General features: G+C 38.5%; 1 protein-coding gene across 1 annotated transcript in view; it reads right to left on the bottom strand.

Moving 5' to 3' along the window:
* itga5 (integrin, alpha 5 (fibronectin receptor, alpha polypeptide)) overlaps nt 1–14,888 on the bottom strand; it is a 65,275-nt gene extending 50,387 nt beyond the window's left edge. Inside the window, exon 1 of the mRNA XM_033969646.2 lies at nt 14,426–14,888. Within this exon, the coding sequence (XP_033825537.1) occupies nt 14,426–14,646 (221 nt within the window). The 5' untranslated portion in view covers nt 14,647–14,888. The remainder of the gene's footprint in view (nt 1–14,425) is intronic.
* Nucleotides 14,889–15,671: the final 783 nt, after the last annotated feature.

The raw sequence follows: 15,671 nt of genomic DNA, 5'->3' as shown, positions 1-15,671 counted from the left end.
ACTATGAGCAAATCAGAGTTGAACCTGGTCCAGCTGTAGTTGGAAGTGGCAGCTTTTCAAAGGAGAAAACTACAGGAAATAACAAAACAACCAGATCAGCTTTAATCAGCAGGTCTTGGCTCAGCTTTGTGCAGTGATGGTGCAGATGTGGGAACACAGATGCCCTCCCGCTCCCATAAACTGATAAGCAATCTCGCATGGCTGTAAATGAACCGGAATTAGCATTAATAGGTCTTAATCTGGCTAACATCGGCTAGTCTAAATTGGCACTTTCCCCACCCACTGCTTGATTTTCTGTTGAGGTAAAACGCTCAGTATCAGTAGGACTCGGTGAAGCTTTAAGTCGAGTATACAGTACCGAGTTGTATTTTAAATTTAGAGGAATTTCTAATGAATTTGAACAACAGGTGAATATAGACTTCAACAGTGGTGGAGGAAATTATGTAAAAGTACAGATACCAGAGCAAAAAATCTAACTCAAGTGAAAGTAAATGTATCACATGAGTAAAATCTGCTTAAGTACTTGTTTAAAAATGTACTTAAAGAGTTAAAAGTTAAAGTATTTGATGCAGATTTGGTCTAATAAAGCTTCAAATGTAGTGATTTTGATACCGATTTGTACGTTTTTATTTGTATATTTTTGATTGCTCAGATTATGAACATGTTAAAAATAAAGCAGGTCTCAAACAATAATGAAAAATCTATATTTACTTAAAAATCCAAAAGGGCAGCTGCTATAAAACATGAATTCAAAGTATATTTACAAAATGTCTGAGAAAATAAGATGTGTAGTAGTAGGACATTTATACTCCTCTGCATTTGATCAACCTTCAAATGTCAGGAGAGTGCCGGAGACTCATACCCAGGTCTTGAGCTAGGATTGGTCAGGGTTATTAGCCGGATTAGGCAATTGTTGGTTTAATACTGCAATATACAATTCAATTTGAACTGAAACTGAGTAGCATTTTAAAGTGCTTCATGTGGAACAGATCCCCGTGTCTAAAACAACCACAGCAGCTGCATCATTCCCAAGTTCAACAACTTCCAACCAGACACTCTAGCATTAATTAAACTACTGTAAATGAGTCTGGTTTTAAAGAGCGGAATGTGTGACCAACAACAACTTAGCGAAAGGGCAATGGTTAGCTGGTTAAAGCACTTACAGCTGCAAAACCTTACAACAAAAAGTCTCACCACGCCATAATTACCAGAATGTGACCACTGTTTTATGCAGTGTTAAGATGCAATGCTGAAGAACTTGGTGATTTGACACAGAAAGCTATGGCTAATATTGTTTATGGTGAGGTTACAGAGGAGGTCGTTTGTGGGCAAATTCCAATGTTATGCCCCTCCCCCCTCTGGAGCCCCAAACGCATTTTTCGCCCCATTCCTGATTTAATTGTCTTCCATCCAGCTGCAAGGCAAAGCTGATGTCACTTAAACTCCATTATGAGCGTTTTTTGCTGAGGGCGAAGGAGGAAAATGGCAAACACATTTGTAAAGTATGCCAAGGCCGACTGCTGTCACCCTCCGCACTCATAAACACAACGGAGCCCACAGAGCAGCGGACGCCCGGGGAGCAAAGCACAAGAGGTCCCAACCACGTCCAGGGAATAGAGTGGTTTAAATATATTTACTGTGAATGTGAAGACTGAATCAGGACAAAAACAGGACTTAGAGCAATGAGACTAAACCTGAATTAAATCAGGGCAAACACAAGGACTTGGATAAAGCTGAACCAGGAGCAAAGTAGGAATAAACCAGGACTCAACCAGAACTTAACCTGAACCAAATCAGGTCTAAAACTAGGACATAATGAAGGTTGAACCAGGACTAAACCAAGAATAGACCAGGACTAAAACTAGGACTATACATTAGAACTAAACCAGGATTAAACCAGGACTAAACTAGTGCCAAAACAAGACCCGACCTCGTTATAATAATGTTTAAACCAACACAAAATCAGACCCAGGTCTAAACCCAAGACCCTGAACCAGAACTAAAACAGGTCTAAGATAGAACTATACCTGGACTAAGGGTTTAAACATGTAGGACTAAATCAGGTATAATCTAGATTTAGGATTAAACCAGGTCTAGTAAAAATGGAGAATACACTTGGACTAAACCAGGACTACAACAGGTCAAAGCAAGACCAGGCGCAAAGGTATAAATTAGTTTTAATGCAGGTCAGATAAGCGTGGACTGCCAGGACTAAACCAGGGATGTACCAGGTTCAAAAAAGTTTATAGAAATATTAATAAACCAGGACAAAAGCAAGTCTAAACCAGGACCACAATCAGTTTTCAAAAAACTGTCCGGCTCTATCTGGGGACCTCAGTCACACCTCTCTTGAGCGCGTACAGTGACTCAAATAAAGTTTACACTGAAACGTCAGCACACACTTCAACACTGAAGTGTGTGCTGACATAGCACACAGCGCTTATGAACCAGGGACCGCATCTGCTGACCTGTTCAACTTAACATTCTGTAGACCAATGGGGCATGTCAAGATACAAGTAAGGTTAACCACAGAAGAAGCTGAGATACTGCTACTAATACTGGGTTTCACAGCATGTGTAAAAGACTGTGCAAGTAAAAGTGGGTTTGAGGTTGCAACAATATCAAATAAAACATATCAGATCTTTCATTACCTGAATTACAGGCCCATTGCTAAAAAAAAAAAAAATGATGGGTTTAATGCCATACAGGAACATTCCAGACAAAGCAAAAACATCTCCATGGACACAAGCCAGTAGCGGATCCTCCATTTCCAGTGATAAACAACCCACTATATTAGCTATTTCTCTAAAACTTGGTGGGGAGGTAAACCTACAAAGTGTTAATTACCGGTACATATAAATTAATGGAAAAATTATCATCAAGTCTCAAGTTAGTTTTTCCCCTCATTCTGATGCTTTGTCCTGATGTTTTTCAGATGTGTTGCTGCCATTAAATTAGGTTTTAAAACGACTAAATATCTACCTGTGGACAATAGTTATTTACTGTATTGTTGGTGCCTGTGTTTTAAAATATGATTATTTTGACCGAATTACTTATCCCCAATGGACTGTCCAACACCACTCCCATCATAACAAAGCGTCTGAGCAATTATATGATGCATCTTGGAGAATGAAATATTGACATTTGGTTAAAATGTTAAAACGTTGACCTGATCAATACATGAAGTCATCCTATAGTGACTGCTTATTAGATGCACTTAGAGCTAGATTGGCCCAGTGACAGATATGAAACACACTACTCATTTGTGCAGTCACTTATACAGGACCAGTGGTTTTCAAACTGGAGCATCATGGGTAATCATGGTTGAGAACAAAACAAACTGCCCTAATCCTTCATCAGTAATGACTTGGTTTAGATCAGTTTAGACGTTTGATTTTATTTACACATGATTTCCTCAAAATGTTGGCTCATTCAGGTCACTGATTATGGAATATGGAAAACCAAATAGTCTCTGATGGCCGCTGCTAATACTGAACGATTTTGAAGTAACATTGAAACTAACACAATAATTATGCACTTCAGTTTGTCTTTTGAGGTCTAAACTACAGGGTTAGCCAGGATTTACTTATAATAATACCACATGGAGGCTAAAATTGTTGCTCTTGATGACTTTATATGACCTAACTATAACCAGTCTTCACAATTAGCTTATTTAATTTAATTACAATGTGATTTCCCTGAAGTATCCAGCCTTAGTATTGCTGTGAAAAGTGTAATATTCACTCTAGACCACTTGGAGCCATTGACGTTGCATCGTGTCCACATAGATAGAGTCAAGGCCAGGACAGGACTGGCTGAGTCTTTAAAGCTGATGAGAGAAGCAGTTATCCACGGATGAGAACTGACCATAGACGGCTTACAGTGAAGCGCCACGACCAAGTTTCTGCAGTCATGTGATTTCGGAAAAATACCGAATAAACTACTATTTTTTTGTTTTGCGATTGGCTCTGTGCACAACAACGCCCGGCAGTCACACTGTTAGCGTCACTACTTCCTGTTCAATTTTATCTCTATGAGCAGTGCTAAAATTGATAAATATTTAAAGATAAGGCATTGGACTGCAAGTTGCGGGTGGATGTGATAAATTAGTGCTTCCTTCTGCTTTTAGAAAGAGAGCTAAAGGTAATTTTGAGGCACCATACATATTAAAACAACGCCACAAACTGAAGTAATCTAGATTTTAAAATAACTGGATAGTCTTTACTAGCAGGCTGCTGTGTTTCTATTCACTAAATAGCTGCAGCCCTTGCGATTTGATAATTCCACAAACTCAAATGCCATGTCAATTTGATTACAATATATTGCACGGCCTTATTAGACAGCATGGGAAAGGAACCAATGTATTTCCCATTTATCTAAGAACATTTTTATCATGACCTTATCTTTCTGAAGATAGAAGCCATGCAGTAAAAGAAATAATTCCTTCTTATTCTCAGATGGGACATTAGGCTAAGGCAACAGGTGGTCAGCAAATTACAAGTGCTGAGGTCAAGGTATCCAGACAATGTTATTTAATGTCTCAATGGTACGTTCAACAGAGATCTGAAAGAAAATGAAATCGTGTATTCAGCTGGGTTGGTTTATACGTATTCTTAGAAGCACTGCAAAAATTACGCCAAAAAAGCAGATATATATTTTACAAAAACAAAATAGGTAAGATTACTCAAAGATTCAACCACAGACTGCTACAACCTTAAAATGATGCACATTTTCTTCCTTGACATATTTGAAAAATCTAATAAAACATTAACATAATATTAAAAGTTTGTTCAATTTTGAGGTTAAATTTTTGTAAATGCAACTACAACTTTGAGTTAAAGTACTATCAGTAACACAAGCATTAGTACCATTAATAACATCAACAACAGCTTCAAACACACAGGACCTTTTCTGGCTTTAAGAATGAAACTATTGGATCCATTACACAGTTTCATGTCAAGTATCTACTTACTGTCAACACAAGACTTTGGCACGTGGTGTCGTTTTTCTCTCACTAAAAATAGACCCCCATCTATAGACCACCCATTTTTGTGATTGCAGGCTTTTGTTTTTGTTTGTTGAGTGCGATCACCCCGACCACCCTCTCCCGGCCCTAAACCACCCCTGGGTGTGCGCTAATGTGTTAACCCAGCAGCCGCCCTCTTAGAAAAACTTTGCAAAACTACTCCACAAGTGGCAGGTGTGAAACCCCAAACATCCGTTGAGTTAAAAAATATAATATAATATCTGATGTTTTTTACTGCTCACTTGTCTTTTGCTTGTATTCTGTAAGATCGAGGTGAGATCAGATCTTTGGGTAAAATGTTGCTTAGTATAAAAAGCTTCATCTGTATTCAAGTTTTCTGTTTGTGAGTTTAAGGATGGTAACAAAATCAATGGTAAAAAAAAAAAAAAATTGCAGCAAAAAATATTCTGAATTTAATCTTTTGAATTATGAAAAGCCCTCGAAATGTCTGCGTGTCCTTCATCTTTCTGAAATATATGGATGAGCTCAAAAATGTCTGAAATATGAAATCTATTTGACATCTATCTATTAAGTTTGTAAATTTAATACGTAGCCTTAATTTCTCGAGTTCATCCTTATTACCAAACAGCACAACTTACATACTTTTTCTACTTTTTAATTTGGTCTCCCCATGCTGCATTCTATCATACCTAACTCCACCCCAGCCCCTTATGAGCCGGAGTAAAGTACCCTAAAGTACCCTAAAAAGTGGTTGACACCTCTACACAATGGGGCACTCCAGGGTTCCGGGCCTCTCTCACCTCAGGATAGAGCCACATGCCCCGTGCAGAAAGGGACCAAGGCAGCTGTTGGAATACTTCTGTCTTTATACACCACCCCCATTCACACACAACATATATAGGACTATTAAAAGTTCAACTATCACTTGAGAAAATAGTTGGCTTGTACAGTCTTATATGAATAAACACAAGACAAATGTGGCAAGGTTTTTTAAGCAAGGCCTCTGTTCATAAGTATGGCCTCATTTGTAGCAAGGTCTCTCCAGCAGTTTTCTATCATTCCATAGTAAATTACACTAAGATAAAATGACAAAATTATACGTAATCTACTTTTATTTACATACACCTGGATTATGGAGTTAGCTTCACTTTACCCTCCTGAGACTAAAACCAAGGACCAAACCAGATCTGAACCGAACTAAATCAGGTTTAAATCATGAGTCAACCCCAGCACCATCACAGCAATGACAAACCACTTTCACATTCACTGAGTAAGTTCCATTTTTAGACATAGCCACTATAGTGGATGACACACACTCAATTAGAGATAACAAACTTAACTTAATCTCAAATTTTATAAATCAATTTCTTTAGTAGCGCTGAATAATGGCATTTACTGGGTTGGGGTGAGTCACTTCTTCAACCTGGGGTTAGGGCAATGCAGACATAAGGCACTGCTGCAAATTACATCTCTGAGTCAGATGAGGATCCCGACTGTTCCCCTCTCACAAACCAAGGTAGACATGACGTAAGGGGGACAGTTCTAATGCAGCTGATCTGACAATGGTTTAAAACCCGACTAAGCCAGGTCTTAAAAGGGATTAAAATAGGTCAGAAAAGGACTTTAAATAGAGCTATCTTAAATCTAAAGCAGCAATACTTGTTTAGTTCTGGTCAAGTCTGTGTTTAGGTGTAGAACTGGGTTTAGTCCAATTTTGTTGTGGTGTGAAAGCATCCAAAAACAGTGCACACCAAATGGGACACATCAGGTCCAAAATTGGATTTTAGGGACTTTTCCAATTGAATTTTGTCTTGAATTGCACATTTCTATGGTAACGGTTTTAATTCTTCATCACTTTATGGACATATGGGCTAAATCAGATCTAAAACAGGATTAAACTGGAAGAAACAAAACAGGACCAAACCAGGTCTAAAGCAGGTCTAAAACAGGTCTGAAACAGGACTAAAACAGGTCTAAAACAGGTCTGAAACAGGTCTGAAACAGGTCTGAAACAGGTCTGAAACAGGTCTGAAACAGGATTAAACGGGAAGAAACAAAACCAGACTGAAGCAGGTCTAAAGCAGGTCTAAAGCAGGTCTAAAGCAGGTCTAAAGCAGGTCTAAAGCAGGACTAAAACAGCATTAAAACAGGACAAAAACAGGACAAAAACAGGACAAAAACAGGACAAAAACAGGACAAAAACAGGACTAAAACAGGATTAAAACAGGATTAAAACAGGATTAAAACAGGATTAAAACAGGATTAAAACAGGATTAAAACAGGTCTAAAATAGGCCTAAAACAGGTCTAAAAGGTCTATGGGCTAAATCACATCAGGATTAAATGGGAAGAAGCAAAACCGGACTAAAGCAGGTTTAAAGCAGGTCTAAAGCAGGACTACACTAGGCTAAACTACATCTAAATAAGGTCTCAACCAGATCTAAAACAGTACTAATGCAAAGTCTACACCAGGTCTAAATCAGGTCCCACGCCCACAGACATGATGTAAAGGAGACATTTCCGACACAGCGTTAGCAGACCACCTGACAACCCTTTGGTACCTTTAAAACACATCATGACTATTCATTCAAATCTATTTTCCATTGAGACACATATACCCTTAACCTAATTATACAAAGCCCCATTACCTACTGCAGTAAAAGCCAGACAGAAGGCTATAGTTTTGGGGCTTGTTGACCTTAGCAGCAGGAGAAGTTAATGCTCGCAGCTCAGTGGAATGATTCTCGTGGTGGTATACAAGAGTGGACAACACTAAATGGTGCTATTCTTAAGCCCAATCAATTTGGGAAAACTGAGCTACTTCAGACAAGGGGCTGTATTGTCTACTCAACACTCAACAACTGAAATCTGGAAAAACTTGACAGGTCAAATACACAAGCCCAAATGGGGACTTTCTTTAAAACAATACACTTCTGTCTGTTAACCTCGAAACGTTGGACTAAAACAGGGCTAAACTAGGACTAAACCAGGTCTAAAAACAGGACTAAATAGGGGCTATACATTGCTTGATCAAATTAAGCTATATATAAGGCCTAAAACCGGACTAAATATGGACTAAACCAGGGGTAAATTAGGACTAAACAAGGTCTAAACCAGGACAAAACCAGGATCTAACAAAGGGTATAACAGGTTTAAAACAGGACTATCAAAGGTCTACAACATTACTAGAACTAAACACAGTCTAAACATCTACTAAACCAGGACTAAACCAAATCCAAACCAGACCTAAACCAGGACTATGTCAGGGCTAAACCAGGTCTAAAACTGGACTATGCAAAATGGGACTAAAAACATCACATCACAACATCACTAGAACATATGGAACTAAGTAAGGTCTAGAACTGGACTAAACTAGGACCAAATCAGGACAACATCAGATCCAAAATGGGACTGATCACAGGTATAATAGAGCCAAAAACAAACTAAATCTGATCCAACATAGAAATTTGACACCAGGACTAAACTAGGCCTAAAGCCGGACTAAACCAAGAACTTAAACAATACACACGCACAACCCTCCTACAACCCTCAAGTCAATAAAACCAGGGACATTAATTAAAACAACACAAAGTGAGAGTTCATAAACGTGTAGACACAGCATAAACATGGGCCAGAGGTTTTAGTGGCCCAAAGAGAGACCGATCCAAAGTCAATATTAGTTTAACTCAGGGCTGGTTTGAGTGGGTAACCTCCAGGAGTATGACCTACATGCACTATATGACCTCAACAGCTTTACATGGCTAGTATCCCGTGAGCGAAGGCTAGACCCACACACACACACAAGAGTGACTGTTGACTGGAACATGTGCTATCTATATGAGCGCATTGAGAGGCTATGACGAATATTAGGAAAGTGTGAGTATACCAAATGATTGAAGCAGTTCAAGATGTCATAGTTGTAGTGGTTTTCGCGGATAAAAATTCTAAGGAGTTTTACAGAGAGGCTAAAATAAGACCACAGTAAAAAAAAAAAAAAAAAAAGGAACAAGAGGATAAAATTGCACTAGCTTTATGTTTTAGAACTTTTCCTCTCAAACATTTCACACCAAAGAAAAGATCTGGCTTTACGAGTACCACCAGACCAAATCTAATCTAGGGCTAAACCAGGTCTAAAGGTCCACTGTAGTTCTAAATAATTATCCAAAGGAGCGGATAAAAGTGGATAAAATTGACACCAAATTAGGCAAGCCCACATAGTCAAGGGCTGTCCAAGTACCACCTGAAGGATCTTGCACAGTGTTAACACAGTGTTGGTTGTAGTTGTATTTTCATTTTTACAGCAGTGATTTACAAGACTAGTTATTGTGTGCTGTTATTCAGACTCCTGACTCCAATATTATTTATACCCGTTGACCCAGATGACCTTTTTTTATCTCTGTTTGATCACTCCCCTGTCCCGCCTGGCACCAGAGAGGAGCGCTCGCGGTTTGGTTATGAAGTGTCTGATGAAGTCATGATAATTTTGGAGGTTTGGATCGACATTGATGGACTGCAACAGGAGTGCTCCATAGAAACTGCCTGGGTTTGGGATGACATCACGACATTCTATAGCCCTGTGGTGTTTAACTGAGATGGAGACGGCAAAATGATCAATGGAATGGAAATTAATCAATGGAAAAAATGATGATAATTTGGATCATAAATTATATCATGATTAATGAAAACAATTATTTATGCACTGTCAAAAAGTGAAGTTTTGTCATGGTGGAGATGTTATTGCTTTGCCTGGAATGTTCCACAGTAAGGCATTAAACTTTATGTGGTTATGTTATGTGTTAAATTATGTGATGCCACCAGGACAGGATCAGATTTGTAGACAACTCAGCGCACAGTGAGAATGCCTACTTTTTCAATGGATCTTTTAACAATAAAAACACAACTATTATTATTTTTATGGCCTTTGACCTTTATTTAACCAGGAAGTCCCACTGAGATTAAGAATGTCTTTTTCAGGGGAATTCCTGACTTTAGAAGGGACCCTAGCGTTTTTGGCCCATGTAACTGCAGATAGACAAGTTTAATGCCATACTGTGGAAATTTCCTCGCAAAGCAGCAACATCTCCATGGAGACAAGAAGGTGGCAGATCTCCCACCAGAAAAGTTACACAGCATATCTTTAAAAGCCACTGTAGATGTTATTTCACTACACCATTTTTGTAATTGGTTAGAGCACTTTGTCATCCATAAACATGACCTAATTCTACTGATTTGGATTTTTCTTACTGAAAATAAGTAACATCAACTTGACATGAATTACAGCTTTGGTCCTGAGCCGATATTCTACTATCTGAAAACAGCCAATTTCAAACATCCACCATCTTTCCATTCACTCCTGTGCTATGAGCAGAACACACACACTGAAGCGGGTGCACACAAGTTGTCCTGAGGCAGTCTCCCATGGGTGGGCTGTCTGCCAGTGTCCAAACTTAATTTTATTACCACATGCCGAGGGGCATGACTGACAAATATAAACTCATTGTCAAGGCCTGAGAGAAAGTGTGCTTTGTGCTTCTGGATCTGACATGACATTTCAAACTTCCTTCCACCATCTACTCCCTGGATCTACACCAACAAACACATGTCAGCCGTAGATAAGCATTCAGCTCTGAGTAAACGTTTTAGACCAGATTTTAAGAGAATATTAAAACTTGTTTCAACAAATTGACAGGTAAAATAACTAAAAGACATTTTACATTGTACTGGTTTGTCATGCTGTGATAAAGAAACTTGAAAACCTACCAAACATATAATCAAAAGACAATCATATGCCTAATGAATAAGTATTGAGCAAAAATGAAATGCTATAAGCACTTTGAAGGATGCATTGTCACTGTTTTATCACAATTGCAAAGAAATGAACTAAAATAAAAATAAAAATATCTGCCAACAGACTACAGTCGCTCAGTTGGTGAGTGTTTGTCCATTGATCCAGAGGTTGGTGGTTCGAATCCCACTCTCGACATAAACATTTGTGTGTGAATTTACCATGTTGTCTGAAGTACTCATACAAAATCCTATAGGAAGAACCATCAAATAAACATGCATAATTTAAAAATGATAACTAGAAGCACCTGGTAGGATAGATGTTCACCAACACACTGGTTCTATATTCCAACAATGTAAAATGAAATAAATAGCCCAGGGACAAATTGTATTTCATTTAATTAAAGAATGATTAAACATCTATTGAAACTAAGCCTGCATAGTTTGTACTTTAGAGGACTAAATTGGAGTATTAGATATTGTTTGTGTTCATGATTTTGAGATTGAGCCCTACTTCACACTTCAAAATCTAAACAAACACCAGGATATACCAACCCGCCAACGAGCAAATGTCATCTAGATAAGCAAGTGTATTTCTTTTTCAAAAACAGCCATAATTATTTTACTGTTAAGCCTTTTCCTGGCACGATTCTTGGAAGTTTGTGTTGACAAGGGAACTCCTAGTGCAACCTTTCCTTGACCTCACCCCAAAAATTCCTCTGCTCCCCCGCTCTCCATATCTGTCAACCCTATAGCCTGATGATGAGCTAGCAAGAGATAACCAAATTTTATTGCACAATTCCAGTGATATGCTTTTTGATCATCCAACTTCTGGAAAACTGTTAAGACTAGAATTCCCATAGCTGAGGATAAGGATAAAATGAATCAGTGCTTTGATGGATATAGACATTTGCCTACGTGGAAATTACAAGACAATTCGACAATTCAAAATGAAATTTTAAAGCTTCTTTTGCAGTACAATTTTTCATACCACAGTGGAAAAATATAATGTATTTGTCATAACGCACAGGAATACAGCCCTATGGAAAAATGTCTCTTTATATAGGCTCAATTTTCAATACAAAATACTAGTAGTCATTTTACCACGTTGTCATATTATTTCTGAAATTGTTGTGTCCTTGGGCAAGACACCTCACCCACGATTAGTTTGTGGGTTATTGGTGGTGGTCAGAGGGGCCTCACATCTGTCGGTCTACTCTATGACAGCTGTGAGTATGGGGAAACTGAATATTGCATTATAAATCGCTTTGAGGCTTTTGAAAGGCGCTATGTAAATCTATGGCATCATCATGAACTAGTAATGCTAAATAGTTTCTTGTTGACAACCCTAGAAACCACTGTACTGACGGAAACTGCACATGAATATTACCATTTTTCTATCACACAGAGGAGCTTTGTATCATCTTCAGCCTCAGAGGTTCAGAATTAGTCATGAGTACAATGACGTGTGCATCATATTTAATGAGTTGAGAAGAGAAGGCCAGACAGAGTGAAGAGAGGAGGGGGACAGCTCTACGGCACATGGGTGAATTAAAATCCCCCCTGGATGACATCAGCATAGAGGAAGTGGTGACAGTGAAATATTAGGGGTCTTCGGACATTTTAAATCATGATGATTCTACAAGATTTTTAAAGAGACAGTACTAGAGGTTATATTAGTCTGTCTGCTGTTCAGGGAAAGTGTATGGTGATGTAGCTTAGGCCTGTCATGATAACTATTATATCGACTTAACTTCTCATAAATGATAGATGGAACGATATATCTTGGGGCTCAATATTTATGGTGTGTACAATTTCCTTGCAAAAATTGAGAAATTTAGGTATTTATGTTGTAATACAGTAAGATTTGAACTGTAAAAGGTTGAATAAGTGACTTCTGTGGCAAATTATCAATTCATTCTACTGTTTATTTGCTGCACTTCAAGCTTTTTAATGACAAAGTACAGTTAAAAATAGGTTTACAAGGACTATCTTGCATTATTATCATTGAGTCAGTTGTATAAAGTAGTTTCAGTGTTATCATCTCTGTAGCAATACATATCATGCTTAAAAGGCAAGGCAAGGCAACTATGTTAAGTAATAGTTCACAAATTACCTTTTCACTTTTATAACAATAATTTCAAAATGCTTTTATCTAGGATTCAAATCATTCATGACACGATTGTATAAACATACAGTGATATGTTTAGCATCATTACGCATCTATTTCCATGTTCACTCATTAGTCTGTTCAAAAAGAAAATATATCTGCGCCTAATATCAGCTAAGCTTTCAATACCGGACCCCCCCCCCCCCCCCCCCCCAGTATCACCAATAACCATTAACTCATCCCTATCTTAAATCTTGATGATGCTACAAGATGTTTAAAGAGGCAGTAGAGGTTATATTTGCCTGTCTGCTCTCCAAAGAAAGAGTGTGGAGAGAGAGAAAGAGAGAGAGAGAGAGAGAGGAGATGAGAGAGAGAGACAGGGGGAAACAAGGGGAAACAGGAGCTGGCGGCCCACTCGGCACAAATCCCAAAGCTGGCTGGTCCAAGAATGGTCCGAGACGAAGAATAGCAGACATGGACTCAGCCAGGAAGTCTTAGCATGTCTGAAATCTACAGGGCACTTTTGTGAATGAATATCACACTGGCAAAGAAAAGGGATACAGTGGACTAAAGAACTTACAAGAAAAGGTGCCCAAGATATCAATGTTTGGAAGCAATGCACTGTAGGAAAACCGATCAAAACAAACAAAACAGATAGGGAATAAATATGTATCTTTAAAACAGTAAAGATAAGTAACTAATGATGAAATATTGACATTTCTGCATGTGACAAATTTAAGAAAACTGACCAACAAAAGCAGAAAAAGTGACATTTATCCAATATAATGGTTAATTGTATAGAGAATTTACTTATTTAGTCCCAGTTTGATATTTGCAATTGAGCAAAGACATAATATTCTCTGTTTAACCAATCACTGTCATATGTCCAAACCCTATACCTATACCTTTAAGTCTTGGCTCTATAAAACAGCTGATGCGTTTTTAGTATGGCAGCACAGACAGGCTTTGTACTAATGTCACAAGTCTCCACTGACCCACTGGCAAATCAATCAACCATAACCCCAAACTCTGGAGATGTGAGGGCTATAGGTTAGGAGTTAACTGGTTTATGTTGGCGTTTAAAGCTGGCCAGATTAAGAGGTCAACTTTAATGGCATTATAGTAAAACAATGACATCACCATGTTAGCAAAAGTGTTCCCTAAAGGTTTTGTTTATTGTATTATGAATCACAAACAATGATAAAGGCATTCTTGACAATCTATGTAAACGTCTATGATTCATAACAGAAGAGAAGCTGGATAGTCAATAGGTTACATGTGCGTAAAGTTCGTGCGTAATACTAAACTAATATTTCATGTCAGGCGCAACGCGTATCCACACTGCTTTGGGTATTGTAAAAGATCTAAACTTTGGCAGGAGTTTCTGATACAACCCAATGGAAACTTAGCAAGCTGCAAGTAAGACTGGAGTCACGCATTGCCAGTAAAATCATGTAGACTATTCTTCAGATTGTCGCGTTGGTTACTAAACGCCCTGTCAAAATGTAAGACAATACGAACCAAAAAGAAAGAATAGCCACTCACCTGGACGATTCAGCCAAATAAAAGTCAACAGCATAACCGAAGTAGCTCCCCTGAGGTCCGCTATAAACAGATGGCTTCTCCACGTCCAAGTTGAACGCCTCGCAGACAGGCTGGGAAACAGTTAATAATAACAGCCCCACAAAACAAAGAAGTGAAGATGGGCTACGCAGGAATGACCTTAACATCTCCGGAGCTTTCACGTAAAACAGTCTCAAACCCATTGTCAGAGGAGAATAAATTAATCCGCTAAAGTTTGGTAAGAGTTGTGGTATCGGTCCGAAGTATTGTTCCCAAAAGTGGCGCGTCCCGGTAAGTGGAAATAGTGGTTTGGCACGGAGCTAAAAGCGCATGGACTAGAAGAGCATCTCGTTTTCTCCAAGCGCGCAGTTTGTCATGAATGCTGCTTCTTCGGCTTCTCTCTACGCTGTGTCCTCACTCCGCTCTACCCGCGTCTCTTTGGGCCAACCCACGCCTTCTTCACGCACCTAATCAGGATACATGGAGCAGGGAGTTCCCACACGCCAGTGACAAAGTTTGGGAGGGGCGGAGCTTGTGATTCCCTTAGAAAAAAGAGAAAAAACTTTGGACCGAGTCTTCACAGCGAGCATCTAATGTCAGTGAGATGTGTAACAGTGTGCATTGTGGTACAAAGTGTTAGTTTTACGCATTTACGCGCTCTTATCTGAGTCTTAGAGGATTGATTTGCCCAAGAAACAAAGCGCGCAATTTGACTTTTGATATTATCCCTGTTATCTATCTAAATTAAGTTAACAATTGGTGATAAAGCAAGCAATAAATAACTTTATATTCAAATTGATAAAGCTGTTTCTTAAGAGAGATTAGGTACGACTGAAATTTAACTCTGCTACTTGTTAAAATGTCAGAAATTATGGTTTAAGAAAGTGTATGAAAGAAAAAAAAAATCACATATCTGTTTGGTTACAGGTTTATGCCAGATGCTTTTCCACAAGTATTTCCATTTAACAGGTTTGGGGTAAAGAGACACTTGTTGAAAGGTGAGTCAAATGCAGAGGACACATTAAAATAATAAGACTACACAATGTTAATCCTAACTACTCTTGACATCTTACATGATTCCCTCATGATTTTGTACACAGCAGCAATATTTTCCCATTTCGCAAGACCATTTAAACCTAGTAAACTTCACTCTCCCACCAAATCCAATAAGACTTAAACCACTTTCCCAGTTTGCATCTCAATGTGTGATCCATGTGCACTGCTTTTC

The sequence above is a fragment of the Periophthalmus magnuspinnatus genome, chromosome 7 (assembly GCF_009829125.3).
Source record: "Periophthalmus magnuspinnatus isolate fPerMag1 chromosome 7, fPerMag1.2.pri, whole genome shotgun sequence".
Classification (NCBI taxonomy): Eukaryota; Metazoa; Chordata; class Actinopteri; order Gobiiformes; family Gobiidae; genus Periophthalmus; species Periophthalmus magnuspinnatus.
Note: the sequence above shows the minus strand (reverse complement) of the source record. Positions and strands in the feature narration are given on the sequence as shown.